We start from the raw sequence: 14,770 nt of genomic DNA, 5'->3' as shown, positions 1-14,770 counted from the left end.
CCTTCTCTCTGGCTCTGTCATGCAGCAGCCCTTTGGCCTCTCTGAGCCTGGCCTGTCCCCTCTCTGGAGCTGTGTGTTTGCCATGGAGCTGGCAGTGCCCAGGGCAGGCACAGGGCAGTGCTTGGGCACAGGGCAGTGCTTGGGCACTGCTGACTCGGGCTGAGTTCAGCCCCGTGACTGCACACAGCAGGCCCCATATCCCATTACTGCATCCTTGAGCCCTGTCATCAGGCAGCTCTGGTTACAGGAGCTGCACAGGGCTGAAGTGCAGAGCACTTTGGGACTGTTTGGATGGGAATTTGTGTGTGCAGCAAGTGGGATGTCCTGGGCACAGAGTGGTGCTGATGGGCTCTTTTTCCCTTGCAGTTTGCAGTGTTGATGTGGGTGTTCACTTACGTTGGTGCCTTGTTCAATGGTCTGACATTACTGATCCTGGGTAAGTGTTTGACTTGTGTTACACACCTGGCACACCCAATAACCTTGGGGAGGCAGTGGGGTCTGGTCACTGGGGGGCTCATCCTGTAGCCTTAGGATGTTGCACTTCTAAGTTCTTTTTTTTTGATAGTACAGCAGAACAGATAATTTTGAGTTCTGTTGTTGAATTCCCTGAGATTGCTGATCTCCAGACATTCCATGATTTATAGGCAGGTTTGTTGTGCTGTCCCTGTCAGGCTTAGCCTGCCCTGAATGTCATTGCTGTGCTGGGACTTAGGAGGAGGAGGTGCAGGATCTGCTGTGGCCATGTCCCACTGCAGGATTTAATTTCTTACATCCCAGAGCAGGCTGGCTTTCAGGTGTCAGAACCAAGTGATGCCTGAGCTGCCTTTGGGAAGAATTTGCATGATGACCCCATCTTTCCTGTGACCAGACTTAACTGTACTGGTGGTGAGATCTGGAGAACAGCTCAGGCTCTCTTAGTAGGGATTATTGAATTTTCTGGCCAGCAATTGGTGCATGGGGCTTAATTGTTCATTTTGCTTGGACCTTTTTGTAAGACATATCAAGGTGTGGAAACCAGTCCTTGTTCTGCCTGAACACCATCCCTGTTGTCCATATTTATGCATTTGATGTGCTCTTTTCCAGCTTTGATTTCACTCTTCAGCGTTCCTGTTATTTATGAGAGACATCAGGTGAGTGTTTTATAGAATTCATTCAACGTTTCATAAAATCAGCTTGAAGCAAAACCAGAAACAAGTAATTAACATTAATTTCAGTCTTCTGAAATATTTAAAGCCTTTGAAACAGGCCTTTACCCAGGAGCCAGGGCCAGGGAGCACTAGTTCAGTTTGAAGTTCAGACTGTGTGTGCTTTCCCTTTTCCTTCTTGGTGGAAGAAGAGGTTTCCCCAGCAAAGAGTTCTGGAAAGGGCCTGATGAACTTGGGGGCCTTTTCTGCTGGTCCAGCTTTGGTCAGGGCTGGAGCAGCACTGGGGAGGGTGTGTTAATCCTGATGTACCTTTTGGGGTTGGTATTCAGGATTGGTTTCCCAAAGCTCTGTGGAATTTGTAGCCCTGGCAAAAACAAGAGGTGGGAGCTGCTTGGCCCAATGCAGCGCTGCTCTTGGGGAGAGACTCCCCTGTAAAAGGAGTAGAGAGGAAGGAGCCAAAATAAAATACTTGTGATTAAATTATGGCCAGGGCTGTCTTGGGCAGGTCACTGCACAGGAGGGGGCAGCCAGCTCTGGCTCAGCCCTTCGTCTCCCCTTTCAACAGCAGGGCAGCCGTGGGGGCAGGAGCAGATGGCAGAGCCTCACGGGGTCCTGCCCAGGCTCCTCCTCCACAGGGAAAGGGCCCTGGAGCCCCAGGGCAGGAGCAGGGACAGAGTGTGGGGGCTTAACCCGAGTGCTCAATCCCCTGGCTGGGCTGCAGCCTAAGCTGGTTAACCAGCCTGGCCCAGCTAAGCAGCTTTGCTGTTCTGTTGGGCCCACGGGGGCCCAGCCCTGCACCCACAGTTTGTGGGACTCAGCCAGGCTGCAGAGGAGGAGCTGGGCTGTAACTTCTTCCTGCTTCCATTCCAGGCCCAAATCGACCATTACCTGGGACTCGTGAACAAGAATGTCAAAGATGCCATGGCAAAGTGAGTTGGTTTGGGTTTATTTATTTTCCTTTGTGCTGATAACAGTTCCTGGCACACGTGGCACTCCTGTTTAGGACCAATGTGTTCTTCCATGTGCCAGGCCAAGGAGGGAAAAGGTCTCAGCCTCTGGACCGGTTAGGAAATGAGCTCTTGTATTGCTGAATGCTGTATTGGAATGAGCCTCTGTTATTTCTAATAGAAATCTGTGTATGTGAACCCATTAGTGACAGCTGAGCCCCTCAGCAGGTGCAGGTGAGGGGGGAATGAGAAGTTCAGCAATGTGACTGGGCTCTGAGTTACAAAGCTGTGTTGTGAGGGTTCTTTTCACATGGTGCTGTTTGTAAGAGTCTGTTTAACCTTTCCTTTTTTGTTACTCAAACTTAGCTTTGTCTATTTTTTTTTCCTCTTGCAGGATCCAAGCAAAGATCCCTGGGTTGAAGCGCAAAACTGAATAAAATAAACCTGAAGCAACTTATCAATAGGAAAGAAAGTTCGTCTTTTAAGGGGGAAAAATACTCATTGGATTTACATGGGGAGGGTCAGGGAATAGCAAACCCCTTGACATTGCAGTGCAATTTCACAGATCTTTATTTTTTAGCAACGCAGTGTTTGAGGAAAAATAACTGTTTTGACTGCCACGTGTTTCATCATCTTTAAGTATTGTAAGCTGCTATGTATGGATCTAAACTAATCATCTTTCCTTATCCTGTGTGCAGCACTGGCTAATACAAACGACTGAGACAGCTGTACATTTGCTTCAGCAGAGGTAGTTCCTGCTGCGTGCCCGAGGTGTAGAGCAGGTGGGGCAGAGGAGAACACTTCCCAGTTTGTGCACTGTGTATGGTCTGTGTAGATTGATGCAGATTTTCTAAAATGAGATGTTTTAGAAGAATATACCAGTTTAGCAAGTTTTGAAAAATCTTGCCTTTTTGGTATGAGTATAGCTGTATTGTGATTTTGTTTTATCAATTGCCAATATATATATATATATATATATGTGTTTCACAAAGCTTAGATCTTTCAGCTGCTCCACAGTGCTTTGTACTTCAGAGAACTGACTGAGGCCTGGACGAGCTCCAGAGCACACAAGCTTGAGAAACTAAAAAGTCTCTGTAAACACTGGCATCTGTTGGAAACAACAAAAGAGAAATGAACAAAGAACTTCCACACAGAGTAAAAGAAACTTACAGCATACACTTTGTTGCACAAACGTACAGTAGTTGATCTTGAGCAAATAATTCTCCAGCTTTCAGACTCTGATAATCTGTGGACCGAGTATCTAATGCTGCAAATGTTGTTTGGAAACTTAAAGCCCTGTCCTGTTATGCAAGAAAATGATAAGTGAAAATTTATACACTTGCAGTTTGAGCTGTACTGAACTAAGTCTGTGGAATGCATTGTGAAATGTAAAAAAAATCCCAACAAAAAAGGAAAAAAAAAAAACCAACCCCCAAACCCCAAGTATCAATAAAGCTTATAGACATAAAATGATACCAGTATTTGGCTTTCTTGAGGCAAGTTTAATATATTTGTGTTTATTTGAAGTTCCTTGTGATAAATTTCCATTGTCCATGGTGGTGGCAGTAGTGTCCGAGTAGAGCACGGTGCAGGGTGGGTTTGTCACGGTCCCTTTTCTTCCTCTGCAGCCTGAAGGAGCTGCTCAGGGCCACCTCCAGTGTCCCAGGGAGCTCCAGAGGGTGTTGGGTCTTTGGAGTTCTGAGACAGGAATGGTTGATGCCATTTTCAAGTTTGAAGGAAATAAGTCCCAATAATTTTTCCAGGTCAATGTGTTGATTCTGATTTAAGAGCTGGACATTGCAAACTTGTGTACAAATTTATTTGAGATGCAGATTTGAACTGAATGGCATCTTGACCATTGAAAAATAGAAATTCATGCATTAATATTTCATTTTCCAGTAAAACACAGCATTACTTCTGAGCATTTTATACAGGAAGCCAGACCATAGAAACATACAAACCGTAGGTAAGTGTTTTCCTGACAGACACTATTGCTTGAAGATATTTCTCACATCGCTGTTGATTAATTCATTCTGCCACACAACTGGTTTTATTTGGGATACAGTCAACGTGGAAGGAAGGCAGACATGAGTGGTACAACACAGGCAGAGGTGCTCACTGCTGGCACCACCTGACAGAACAGGATTTGACCCTGAAGGTTCTTTGAAAAAAAGACTGCATAGGGACTCGTACTGTGTATCTGACAAACTGCTCTGCTGTATAGTCATATAAGGCATTAATAAATTCAATTGTAAAAAAAAAAAGGTGATTCTTTGAGGTTGCTGAAGCACTTTGTGTGTTAAACAGACAGGAATCCACTCCTTTAATGGGATGTTTTTGCTACTTTTCTGTGCAGTGGGCAGCAGAAACGGACTGGCAGGAAGGTTCCAGAGTTCAAAATCCTATTGTCCTGAACTGGGACTAAAGCACTATTGCTTTTCAGAGACTAAATGTAAGTGTAAATGTTTTATTTTGGCCTTTATTTCTTTTAATTAAGAAAGGTAATTTCAAAGCATGGATGATGTTCCATGCCCAGAATCTTGAATAGCAAAATGCGTATTTAAGCTATTTCTTTTTAAACTTTCTCCAGTTCCACCCTCCCTTGAATTTTTGTTTTTGACAAAATGTTCTAACAAATAGTGAAGGGTTTGAGTTGCCTTTTGGGAATATCTGTCTATGGTTCCACTTTTCCACAGAGGCAGCTCTCCTCTGATCTCAGCTGTCCCCCAGGCCAGGACAAGGGGCTCTGTGGGGTGGGGGAGAAGCAGGGACAGGGAGAGGAGCCCACAGTCAGCCATGATGAGCTTTTCCCAAAAACAAAAGCTGCATTTCCTGGTATTAGAGGATTTATGTTTTACTTACAAGCAGCATGGACTGGCTGGAGGGCACCAGAGCCCTGCCATAGGGACATTCCAGGGATTCCTTTGGAGGCCTAGGACCCCCCTCCAGAACAGGAAAGAGGGAGTGATGGAGGCTTTCCCACCAGGCCAAGGTTCTGGCTGGCCACTGCCTGTAGGAGTGTAAAGCACATTTTCCCAGAAAGGGGGAGCATGCAGGAACACTTGGGGAATGACTCCCTCAATCTTGTGTTCAAATGTCTTGAACCAAGTCTGTCCAAGCCCTCTCCTCTCACTCACTGCTGGAGTTCAGCTTGCACTGCTGGCTGCAGGAGCAGCTGCCCAGGAGCTGGAATGCCTCACTTTGGCCTTCTGTCAGCACAGAAACAGTGGGGAATTCACTTGTGAAGGTATTAAAACTCAAAGCAGAAAACAGGGATCATGTAAGTACCCAGCTGGAAAAGGTGAGAATGGTTTAGCCCTCCTCTGGGTGAGAGTCATAGCACCGTGTGTGTGTGGAAAGCAGGTGGGGGGAGGCAAGGCTGCAGCCCAAACGACTAGAAAATTATTCCAAGGCACTTCATGGATAGAAAATTCTGCCAAATATATATATTTAAAAATAAAATGGACTTAAAAAAAAGGGATACTTTGCTCCTTCAATTAATGAAAGCTGAAGGGTTACCTCCCCCCTCCCCAGCCTGCTCATTAAATGCTCCCAGCTTTACTGAGCGCACCAAATTGGAGTTTTAAGCAGGTGTGGTTAACACCCACCCACTTTTTGAACTTTGTTCAAGCCACAAATTAGGAAATTAAAGGGCCCAGCATTTTGTCAGCATTTTCTCCCTTTTCAGACATGGTTTGAACAACACAGTATTAGGCAAAAGCAGCTTTGTGAGTGAACTGTTCTTCCCTGTGGGATCCCCAGGTTACCCTTCAAACCTCGGCTTCCTTCGCAAGGGTGTCGGGCTTTCCACAGCCAGCTCCCATTCCCTTTGGGTAGGTTGGGATGAGTGATCTGGAAATGTCAGCCTGCAGCAGGGCTGGGATTCCTGCAGCCAGGGGGGCATTCCTGGCTGTCCTGGCCAGCACAGCCCTCGCTGGGGCAGGACAGCAGCAGCCAGAGGCTCCTCAGAGGCAGCGCCACACAAACACACTGGGGAGACAGGAGGGACAGCAGGGATTGGCCTTGGGCACAGCCCAGTGAGACAGGAGCAGAAAAATACACTGGGTGTGTGAAGTACAGACTGTGTGTGTGTGAGAGACAGAGAGAAGTATATTGTGCACAGTTGCTCTGTCTGTAGTCTGCAATGTGAGCACTATGTGTTGTATGTGCAGTGTGCACAATTTGTGTGTGTGTGTGACACTGTGTGTGCACTCTGTGTCTGTGTTTGTGTGTGTGCTGTGTGCCCATATTTGCTCTGCCTGTGCTCTGTGGGCAGTGTCTATGCCATGTGTGTGTCTGTGTGTATGCAGTATCTAAGTATATCTTTGTGCATTTCTGTGTGCACTGTGTGTGCACTGTGTGTCTGCACATGCAGTGTGTGTGTGTGTGTGTGTGTGTGTGTCTGGGTGTATCTTTGTGCATCTCTGTGTGTGCCCTGTGTTATGTGTGTGCATGTACTCTGTGTCTGTGTGTGCGCCCTGTGTGTATCCATGTCTGCTGTATGGGCACACTGTGTGCCCATGTGTGTGCACATGTACCATGTGTGTGCAGTGCATTTGTGAGATGTGTCTGTGTGGCTTGTGTTAGTGTGGCTGTGTGGTGTCTGTGCATGTGCACACCTGTGTGGCTGTGTCCCTTTCTGTGTGTGTGTGTGCCTGGCTCTGTGTCCCTCTATGTGTGTGTGTGTGTGTGCCTGGCTCTGTGTCCCTTTCTGTGTGTGTGTGTGTGCCTGGCTCTCTGTCCCCCTTACTGTGTGTGTGTGTGCCTGGCTCTGTGTCTGTGTGTGTGAGTGTCCCAGTCAGCCCCAGCCCGTTACCTGCAGTCGTCCCCTCCGGTGCTCACCACGAACTTGTCGTCGTGCGAGAAGCGGATGTTGGTGACGTGCGCCGAGTGCCCGAAGTAGCGCTTGTGTTTGGCCTGTGGGACAGGAGAGAGCTCAGGGCTGGCACCAGGCACAGCTCTGTGCCCACAGCCAGGCTGAGCCCAAGGCCCTCCTGCTCCCTGGGAGCTGCCTGTGGACGGACCCTGCTGTTGGGTGCTGTAACCCCGAGTGCTGAGGGGTCTGGGAAAAGCAAAAGCTGCTCAGGTGAAAATAAGAGAGGCACTTACAAATTTCTCCGTGCATGGGAAGTCAAACAGCTTGACCAGCCCAAAGTCATCTCCTGTCACTATGTTCAGGCCAGCGTGGGTGACACATGCACAGTTGACATCGGCTTTGTCTGCATTTCGTGGCCAGATCCCAATGACTTCGTCTCCAAGAATGCTGTTCCAAAATCAAGGTAAATAAAATAGATTAGATAAGACTTAACTTGCTGCTGCTCTTCCACAGGGGGCTGAGCCAGTACAGGTCAGTAATAAAAAATTGCTGCATTTAAAAATAAAATTATCCCTTTAAATGATTGCCCAGAGCTCATCATGGAGACCAGCACACTAATAAATCATTTTGATGTGATTCTTAAACAATCTCTATCCATTAATCCTTAGGTTTATTTCCCATGAAACCACTGGCATCATTCTACACCAGAACCTTGTGCAGCTCTGGTCTCTATGAGCCTTCCTCCAGGATTCCTGACTGCACTGTTCCCTTAGCTGCGAGTTCCCAAATGAGGGAGTGCTTGGCTCTATGTCCCCTTGTTCTCAGAAATAGGTGTTCTACCCTGGCTTCAGCTCTCTGTAATCATTTACCCACAGAGTCACTGCCAGAGGCAGCTGCCCCCTCCCACCAGCTGTCAGGAGTCCTCTGAAATGGGGAATTAGGGGCAGATTTTTATACGAGCTGTCAGAGTAGGAGGATTCTCATTTACCTTCTCCCAGCCCTGCCTGGTTGTCAGCCCCTGTCAGCCCTGCCTTTGGCCTGTCCCATTTCTCACAGGAAGAGCAAGAACAGCCACAGTTCTGCACTGCTGGGGCAGATTCCTGTGTTCATCCACATCAGGAAATACATTTTAGTGATACTCAGAACTCCTCCATACAATCAGTGCAGGTTTCCAGCCTCCTGTGCTGCTGTGTTTGCTGATGTGGGACAAGGCTGCCTGGAGTGGCCCAGAGCCGTGTGAGGGGCCTGGGAGGAGTGGCAATGAGCCACTGTGGCTCTGTGACAGCCCCTGGTGTAATTAACAGCACTAATTACTACAGCCACCAAGCAGCCAGAGCTGTAAAACCCCAAGGGTGTCACATGGAGCTCTGGGCAAGCAGAGCCCGAGGGTGCTCACAGGTTTGCCAGGCCCTGGGGACACCTCAGCATTGACACCCCAAACCTGTGACTGATCCCAGTGCTCCCCTTGGCTGTTACCTGGTCCACGTGGCCCAGGTGATTTTCTCTATGACTGCAGGGTCTGTGATTTGCTTTCCCAGGGGCACCTCGTGAACCTGACGCTTGTAGGCACCTGTGGATACCTGAAAGTGGGAAAGGAAAAACCTGGAGGCTGCTATAAACACATTGTTGTCTTTAAAATTCCCAGCAGTCTCACCAGGTTTTATCAGCAATTCTAGGATAACATTTCTCTTTTTTCCTCATTATCTGGAATTGATCACATGCTATATAAAGGAATAACAATGTTACAGGATGATGATGGAAAGAGATGCTCTCATGCAGAGCTGACAGATTTTCTCTCACTTCTATACTTTATCTCAACATAATTTTACTGAACTTTATCTCAACATAATTTTACTAAATCAGAAATATTTCTGAATGAAACCCCTTCAAATTAACACTTTAATTAAAACAACTGAGCTCTCACCCAGATCCCAGCCTCAGGGAAGAAGGGAAAGGCTTTCATATGGTTATAATCCACAATTTCTCTTTCAGCATTGTCCCCCTTCCATGGACCTGGGATAGAGCTTTGCCTTAGCACAGCTGGAGCCTCCACCTCGTTATGGTGGCCCAGTAAACCTGAGGGCTCCAGGGGCTATCCCAGACATACCTGGATGTACCTGCTGTCTGCAGAGAAATCCATCTGAATGACAAAACTGGCAATGTCCTTGCAGTAGCCAATTCGGTTCAGGGTTGTGCCTTGAGTGAGATCATAAAAATCCACAGTATGTTCTTGTGAGCCCACTGCCAAAAACCTGTTATCTGGGCTGATCCTAGGCAATAAAACATGGAGTGGGGATGTCACTGGCTGTTTTGGTGCAAGATTTGCTTTTGCTTCTCATGCTAATGTGACAGTAATCTTTTTAAATGAAAAATACAAAAAACCTTCAATCAACAGCAAGACTGAACCTAAACCAAAACTTGATGCTTAAGAGAAGAGGAAAACTCAGGATATCTGTGACAGAGGACAGGTTAAATGGAATATTGGGAAGGAACTGTTGCCTGTGAGGGTGGTTAGGCACAGGCCCAGGTTCCCCAGAGAAGCTGTGGCTGTCCCACAACTGGAAGTGTTGAAAGCTAGGTTGGACAGGGCTTGGAGCAAGCTGGGACAGTGGAAGGTGTCCCTGCCCACGGCAAAGGTGGGACTGGATGGGCTTTAAGGTCCCTTCCAACCCAGACCATTCCATGACTCTATTCTGTATTGTTTGTGGCTAAATGATGCTAATATTGCACTTGCATAAAGCCACAGCACAGTGTGCAGAGCAACACCAATCCTCTGGGAGTCAGCAACAGGGACTGCAATTTGGAGAATTAATTCCCATCATTCCAGCTGTGCAGGGTGGCTGGAACTGAATTAAAGCCCCACCACAGTGCCCTTCACCAGCTCACACAGGTTCCAACCAACACAGACTTACAAAACCTCTGCAAATCCCCTGGCACCCCATGGCCGTTCCCTCGAGGCAGGGCTGTGTATTTTGAGCACCCCCTACCTGATGTCCTGAATTGCAGATTTCCTGTCCCGTTTCTTGCCCCAGACCTTGAGGCTGTTGACGAGCAGGAGCACGAACTCTCCGTTCCTCATGCCGATGGCCACCATCTCCCCGTCAGGGCTGTAGGCGGCGCAGCGCGCGGGGTGCCCCAGGCTCACCTTGTTCACCAGCTTCTGCAGGGACACAGAACAGGCTCACACCTCCCCAGCACACCCAGAGCTTCCAAACACAAGTACAAAACCTGCTTAATTCAAAACAAATCCACTCTGTTTCCCTCTAAACATAAACCTGAAATGTCACACTGAGACTCACATCCCACCAGGCATATGTCGCTAAGCAGGCTTCAAAATAGAGATGTGATTTGGATGGGGGTTCATGTTTGCATTATTTTGTAGACTGACATTGAGTTTCACACCAGAAAAGGGACTATTTAGCAGAACAAGCTGAAAAATCTATTTCCTAATTTGTTTCAAAGTGACTTTGACATCTTCAACAACTGCTGATTGGCACAGAGCTCTCCCATCTCATTTGGTACAAGGAAATGTCCTTGAAAGCTCTTGCATTTTCACCCAGCTGGTTGTATTTATAATTGAGTAATTTTCCTCATTAAAAATTATCCTGTTAGCTCAGGTAACAAGCTTTTGGAAAGGTTTTGCTGGCCAAAATGAACTGAAAACTTCCTGGTGTTTTTTTTTTTTAAATGTTTTATCTGTTGTTTTTAACAAATGGTTGTTGTTAGTCAATCTGACTTGCAAAAATCCCTGAGGCAACATGCAGAGTTCCAAAGGAAGGCTCTGAAGAAGAGGGAGCTGTGCCTGCCAGGAAGGCAGAATGATGGGCAGGGGCTGTGTGTGTGACAGCACAGTCTGTGTCACCCAGACAGGCAATGTGGGATTAAAATGCTTCCTTGATCCCCCAGCCTGCAGACTGGGATCAAAATAAACAATGCCCAACAAGAGGTACTCCATGAGCAGGTGTGCTGGTGAATCCCTGCATTCCTCTGGGAGTGCTGGTGCCAAACATGACCAAAACCTGCTCAGGACAGAGGCAAAACCCTGCTCTCATTCCAAGGCTGCTCAAAAGCACAGCTGGAAAAATGGATATTTGGATAAAATGCTCATTTTTAATCCCACACTTTTACATTCACAGTACTCACTTTGTCTGACAGGTCCCAGATCCTGGCTGTTCCATCGTTGCTTGCAGAGATAAAGATGTCTTTGGAGGGGTGAGTTGCCAAGCCCCAGATTTCCCCTTCCATGTGACAGTCAATTAACAAGTTAGAAGCAGCATTTTTTTCTCCTACTTCAAGGATTTCTCCATCTTTTGTTCCCACTAAGATTTTCCCCTGTTTGTAGGCAAGGAAAAGGAGTGGAGAGAGGTGGTCAGTGTAACAGTAACTGCCACGGTTTAAACTGCCAAAGCTTCCTTGGCAAATACTTGGAAAAAGCATAAATAGATTAAGCTAGCAATTGGTAATGGCTACTTGATTGGAAATATAAAACAACATTCCTCAGCGGTGCTTTTATCAAGGAATGTGTCAAAATGAAATAGAGACCATTCCCTGAGCACTCAGCTGGACAGGCCCGACCCTGTGCAGCATTGCTGCTCCTTTCTCATGCACTATTTAAACACATGCACCAAGATAAATGCCTCTGTTATTTCCACTGTGTTCCACTTCTCCCAGCCTCAGTAGCTCCCAGTGGGGTTTTTGTGGCTTTAAAGCAGCAGCTCAGGAGGCAGCTGAGCTGTGCCCCGTGCCCCCGTGCTCTCACCTTGCCGCGGCACACGGAGCGCACGCACTCGATGAGCTGCCCGGTCTCCAGCTGGAAGGCTCGGCACCGCTTCATCTCCTGGTCCCACAGCTTCACTGCTCCCCCCTCCTTCGTGCTGCAAAGGAGCCCTGCTGTTACCTGCTGCCTCCTTCACACATGGAAATCCCACCAGCAGTTTTCTGCTTAAATCACTAAACACCCACTGACCCACTCTCCACTCCATATCGTTATTATGGTGCAATGGGAAGTAAATTATAACAATTAAATGCTTTCACACTTCATGTTTAAACATGAACCATAATTTTTACAAACCAAACTGCTCTCTTGCCACATATCTCAAATCTGTTTCTTGGCCAATCTGTTTCTTGTGGTAATCCCAAGACCCACAGCATCTCCACTGGGAGAGGCTGTCTGTAGTTTGACAGGACTAACAAATGAAGAGAACTCCACTCATGGCAGGAGCTCAGGCAATAAGAGCTTTTCCAGGTGTTTGGAACAATTCCAAAGAGATTCAGCATCACCCTGCCACATAACATGTGCCACTGTGACCCCCAAGTATCCTCCTTTAGTCCTTCACTTACTGAGCCACCTGGGCAGGTTATGCAAAACTGAGAGTGAAGCTGCTACAGCACAGAGACCATTTATCCCTGGGCTGCTGGATAAGTAACAAAACCAAAAAGCACACAAGGGAGACAGAAGCTGGCACTTTGGGAAGATGCTGTGTCTTACGGCCTCTCCTTCCCTCCAGTGACGATGAGCCCGTCCCGCAGAGTCGTGTACATGGTGAACACCGGTCCTGTGTGAGCCTTGGCCACCAGCCTGACCAGGAAATGATCCTTCCACACGTACACATCTCCATTTATGGCACCAGTGAACGTCAGGTTATTCTGCAACACACAGCAGCAATCTCTGATACAACACACACCTCGGCATTTTTGTTCAGCTTCAAGTACAATTCTTTACATTAAATTTAAAAGTCCTTAACGACCACACTGGATTGTCACCATTGGTGGTATCACTGGCACATGTCACATTAAATATGATACAGGAAATAACAGATCAAGTTTAAGCTAAACAGATAAATAACCAGCAAAGTGCAAAAAAAGGCAAAAAAAACAACAAAAAAAGACCCAGGGCAGTAGGTGTGCTCAGAGCTTAATAGAAGACATTCACCCAACTGTGCTCAGGAAATTCAGGGAAGGATCTCAAGGTGCACAGGTTTTAAATCCACATTTCACTAACAAGCACTGGGTTGGATTTCAGCAAAGAAAACTGACCCTTGCAGGTTTAATACAAAGCTAATGTAAAATCCTGCAGCAGGTAATTTGAACTCACTGCTCCAAAGGCAACAGAGAGCATGGTTTGCATTTTGGCATCTTCCATGGAACCAATGACTCCTTTCTTGTAGAGCAAAGCGCTGCCAGCCAAGGTCCAGAACTTCATGTGTTTGACCCCCACGGACACGAACTGAGTGTCGGAGTCGGGGCGGAACTCCACAACGAAGATCCTCTCCAGGTGTCCTCCCCTGCTGGCAACTTTAGCCCCTGGTTTAATGAGGAAAGGATGAAAACAAAGCTGAATTCACCTGAGGAATTAAGCTCTGATATGATTTTATCAAATAAATTGAGCTGGTATTGGATTAGAGATTTGTGTCCCAGATGCTGGCAGCTGCAAATCCCAGCACTGTTTAGTGTATCAAACATCTTAATGCAATTCCCAAAGTCCATGGTTATTCCATTGCATCCCACAGATTTAGGAAATGCAGATTTAAGGCCTTCATAGCACAATCTGTCTCCTGGGTCAGTGAAATAACACAGAAAAGCTGGCTGTCATCTGGTGAAATATGCACAGGGACATACTCGTGAGCTGAGGCACTTTTCCTCTCCCCTCCATCATTTCCAAAGGTAGGCTTTTGGGAAGTAATTTCTAGAAAAGAATTATCTCCATCACAGTACTTGAAGTGTTTTAGGGAAGAAAAGGAATAGTTTTCCTTAATTTCATGTAATTTTATGTTAAGCATCATTCTTTCCTTAATTTCCACTTACAACAGGCATTTAAAACTTCTTCCTGTTCGTATTTTTAACCCTTCGCCATCTTTAACTGATTAACTGGGATAGAGTGGGGAGACAAAACTCCAAAGACTTGAAAGGCAAAGCCAGTGACTGTGCCCAGCTCTGTGAGGCTGAAGGACCACGATTTCCCCGGGTCTGTACCTTCCTGCCACCTCCAGACAGTGATGGTGTGCTCTGGGTCCACTCCCACCGACACCAGCAGCTTGCCTGTGGCACTGAAGTTCACGTAATTGACGCCTTTGGTGTGGAAGCAGCGCAGCATGGAAAGGGTTTGCTTGCTCATGGCATCCCAAATGTGAATTGTGGGGGTTGTACCTGCGGGCAGAGAGAGCCATTGAAAGAGAATTAATTCTGGAAAGCTTCAGTGCAATCCAGGCATTTGTCAAGAACATTTAACCTGAACAGACATTAGTTGGGGGTTTGGATTTGTCTGAAGATTAGCACTAGTGGGAAACAGAGAAATTAAAATAGCTTGCAAAACACAGGGAGGGGGAATCATTGTAGTCCATGGAGTCAGACAAGTTCTAAAAGAACAACAGAACATTCATGAAGAGCCTCATGCAAAAGAAATTGCCTGCAGATGTTTCACTTGTATCCATGGTTCACACAGATACAACGAGGCAACATGGAACTCAACAGGACTCTGCTAAATTCACACACAAATCAGCCTTACCTGGGAATTCTGTCATGTCACCTGCATTGTGAGAGCAATGGCAAATGAGGAAGCACCAAGGGAAAACAATAGGTGAAATAAGTCATGTGAAGTGCCAGCATCAGCACCAGAAGGAAAACAAAATTAAAAACTTGGAAATGGATATGGATTAAATCAAGAAAACAAATAAGCAGGAATATTGTTGAACTTTTTTGGGTATATTGGCTTTTATACACAAATATTGCAACAATATTTAGTACTTTTAAGTTTTAAAAATGGTATCTAAAAGAAATGTTACAGGCATGCAGGTTTTAACAATTATTAAATTCAAAAGTGAAGTGAATCTCTAGTTATACAAAATACCAAATCAAACTCAGAA

The 14,770-nt window shown here is 46.5% G+C and overlaps 2 protein-coding genes across 12 annotated transcripts in view; one reads left to right on the top strand and one right to left on the bottom strand.

Moving 5' to 3' along the window:
• Positions 1 to 3,565, top strand: part of RTN4 (reticulon 4) — a 40,488-nt gene extending 36,923 nt beyond the window's left edge. For all 4 annotated transcript variants that reach the window (XM_063152738.1, XM_063152739.1, XM_063152740.1 and 1 more), the window contains 4 exons: positions 367 to 436; positions 1,084 to 1,130; positions 2,016 to 2,074; positions 2,487 to 3,565. In XM_063152738.1, coding sequence (XP_063008808.1) covers positions 367 to 436; positions 1,084 to 1,130; positions 2,016 to 2,074; positions 2,487 to 2,529 — 219 coding nt within the window. In that variant the 3' untranslated portion in view covers positions 2,530 to 3,565. The remainder of the gene's footprint in view (positions 1 to 366; positions 437 to 1,083; positions 1,131 to 2,015; positions 2,075 to 2,486) is intronic.
• The window catches only part of EML6 (EMAP like 6), a 92,162-nt gene continuing 80,758 nt past the window's right edge, over positions 3,367 to 14,770 (bottom strand). For 3 of the 8 annotated variants that reach the window (XM_063152730.1, XM_063152732.1, XM_063152731.1), the window contains 12 exons: positions 14,413 to 14,433; positions 13,881 to 14,054; positions 13,003 to 13,211; positions 12,397 to 12,554; positions 11,668 to 11,782; positions 11,052 to 11,240; positions 9,896 to 10,068; positions 9,016 to 9,178; positions 8,385 to 8,488; positions 7,202 to 7,355; positions 6,935 to 7,009; positions 3,367 to 6,082 (listed from right to left, as the gene is read on the bottom strand). In XM_063152730.1, coding sequence (XP_063008800.1) covers positions 5,954 to 6,082; positions 6,935 to 7,009; positions 7,202 to 7,355; positions 8,385 to 8,488; positions 9,016 to 9,178; positions 9,896 to 10,068; positions 11,052 to 11,240; positions 11,668 to 11,782; positions 12,397 to 12,554; positions 13,003 to 13,211; positions 13,881 to 14,054; positions 14,413 to 14,433 — 1,664 coding nt within the window. In that variant the 3' untranslated portion in view covers positions 3,367 to 5,953. Of the gene's footprint in view, positions 6,083 to 6,908; positions 7,010 to 7,201; positions 7,356 to 8,384; positions 8,489 to 9,015; positions 9,179 to 9,895; positions 10,069 to 11,051; positions 11,241 to 11,667; positions 11,783 to 12,396; positions 12,555 to 13,002; positions 13,212 to 13,880; positions 14,055 to 14,412; positions 14,434 to 14,770 lie in introns of those variants that run through there. The other 5 variants (XM_063152733.1, XM_063152735.1, XM_063152734.1 and 2 more) reach the window with 5 other exon arrangements.

The sequence above is a fragment of the Melospiza melodia genome, chromosome 3 (assembly GCF_035770615.1).
Source record: "Melospiza melodia melodia isolate bMelMel2 chromosome 3, bMelMel2.pri, whole genome shotgun sequence".
Lineage (NCBI taxonomy): Eukaryota > Metazoa > Chordata > Aves > Passeriformes > Passerellidae > Melospiza > Melospiza melodia.
Note: the sequence above shows the minus strand (reverse complement) of the source record. Positions and strands in the feature narration are given on the sequence as shown.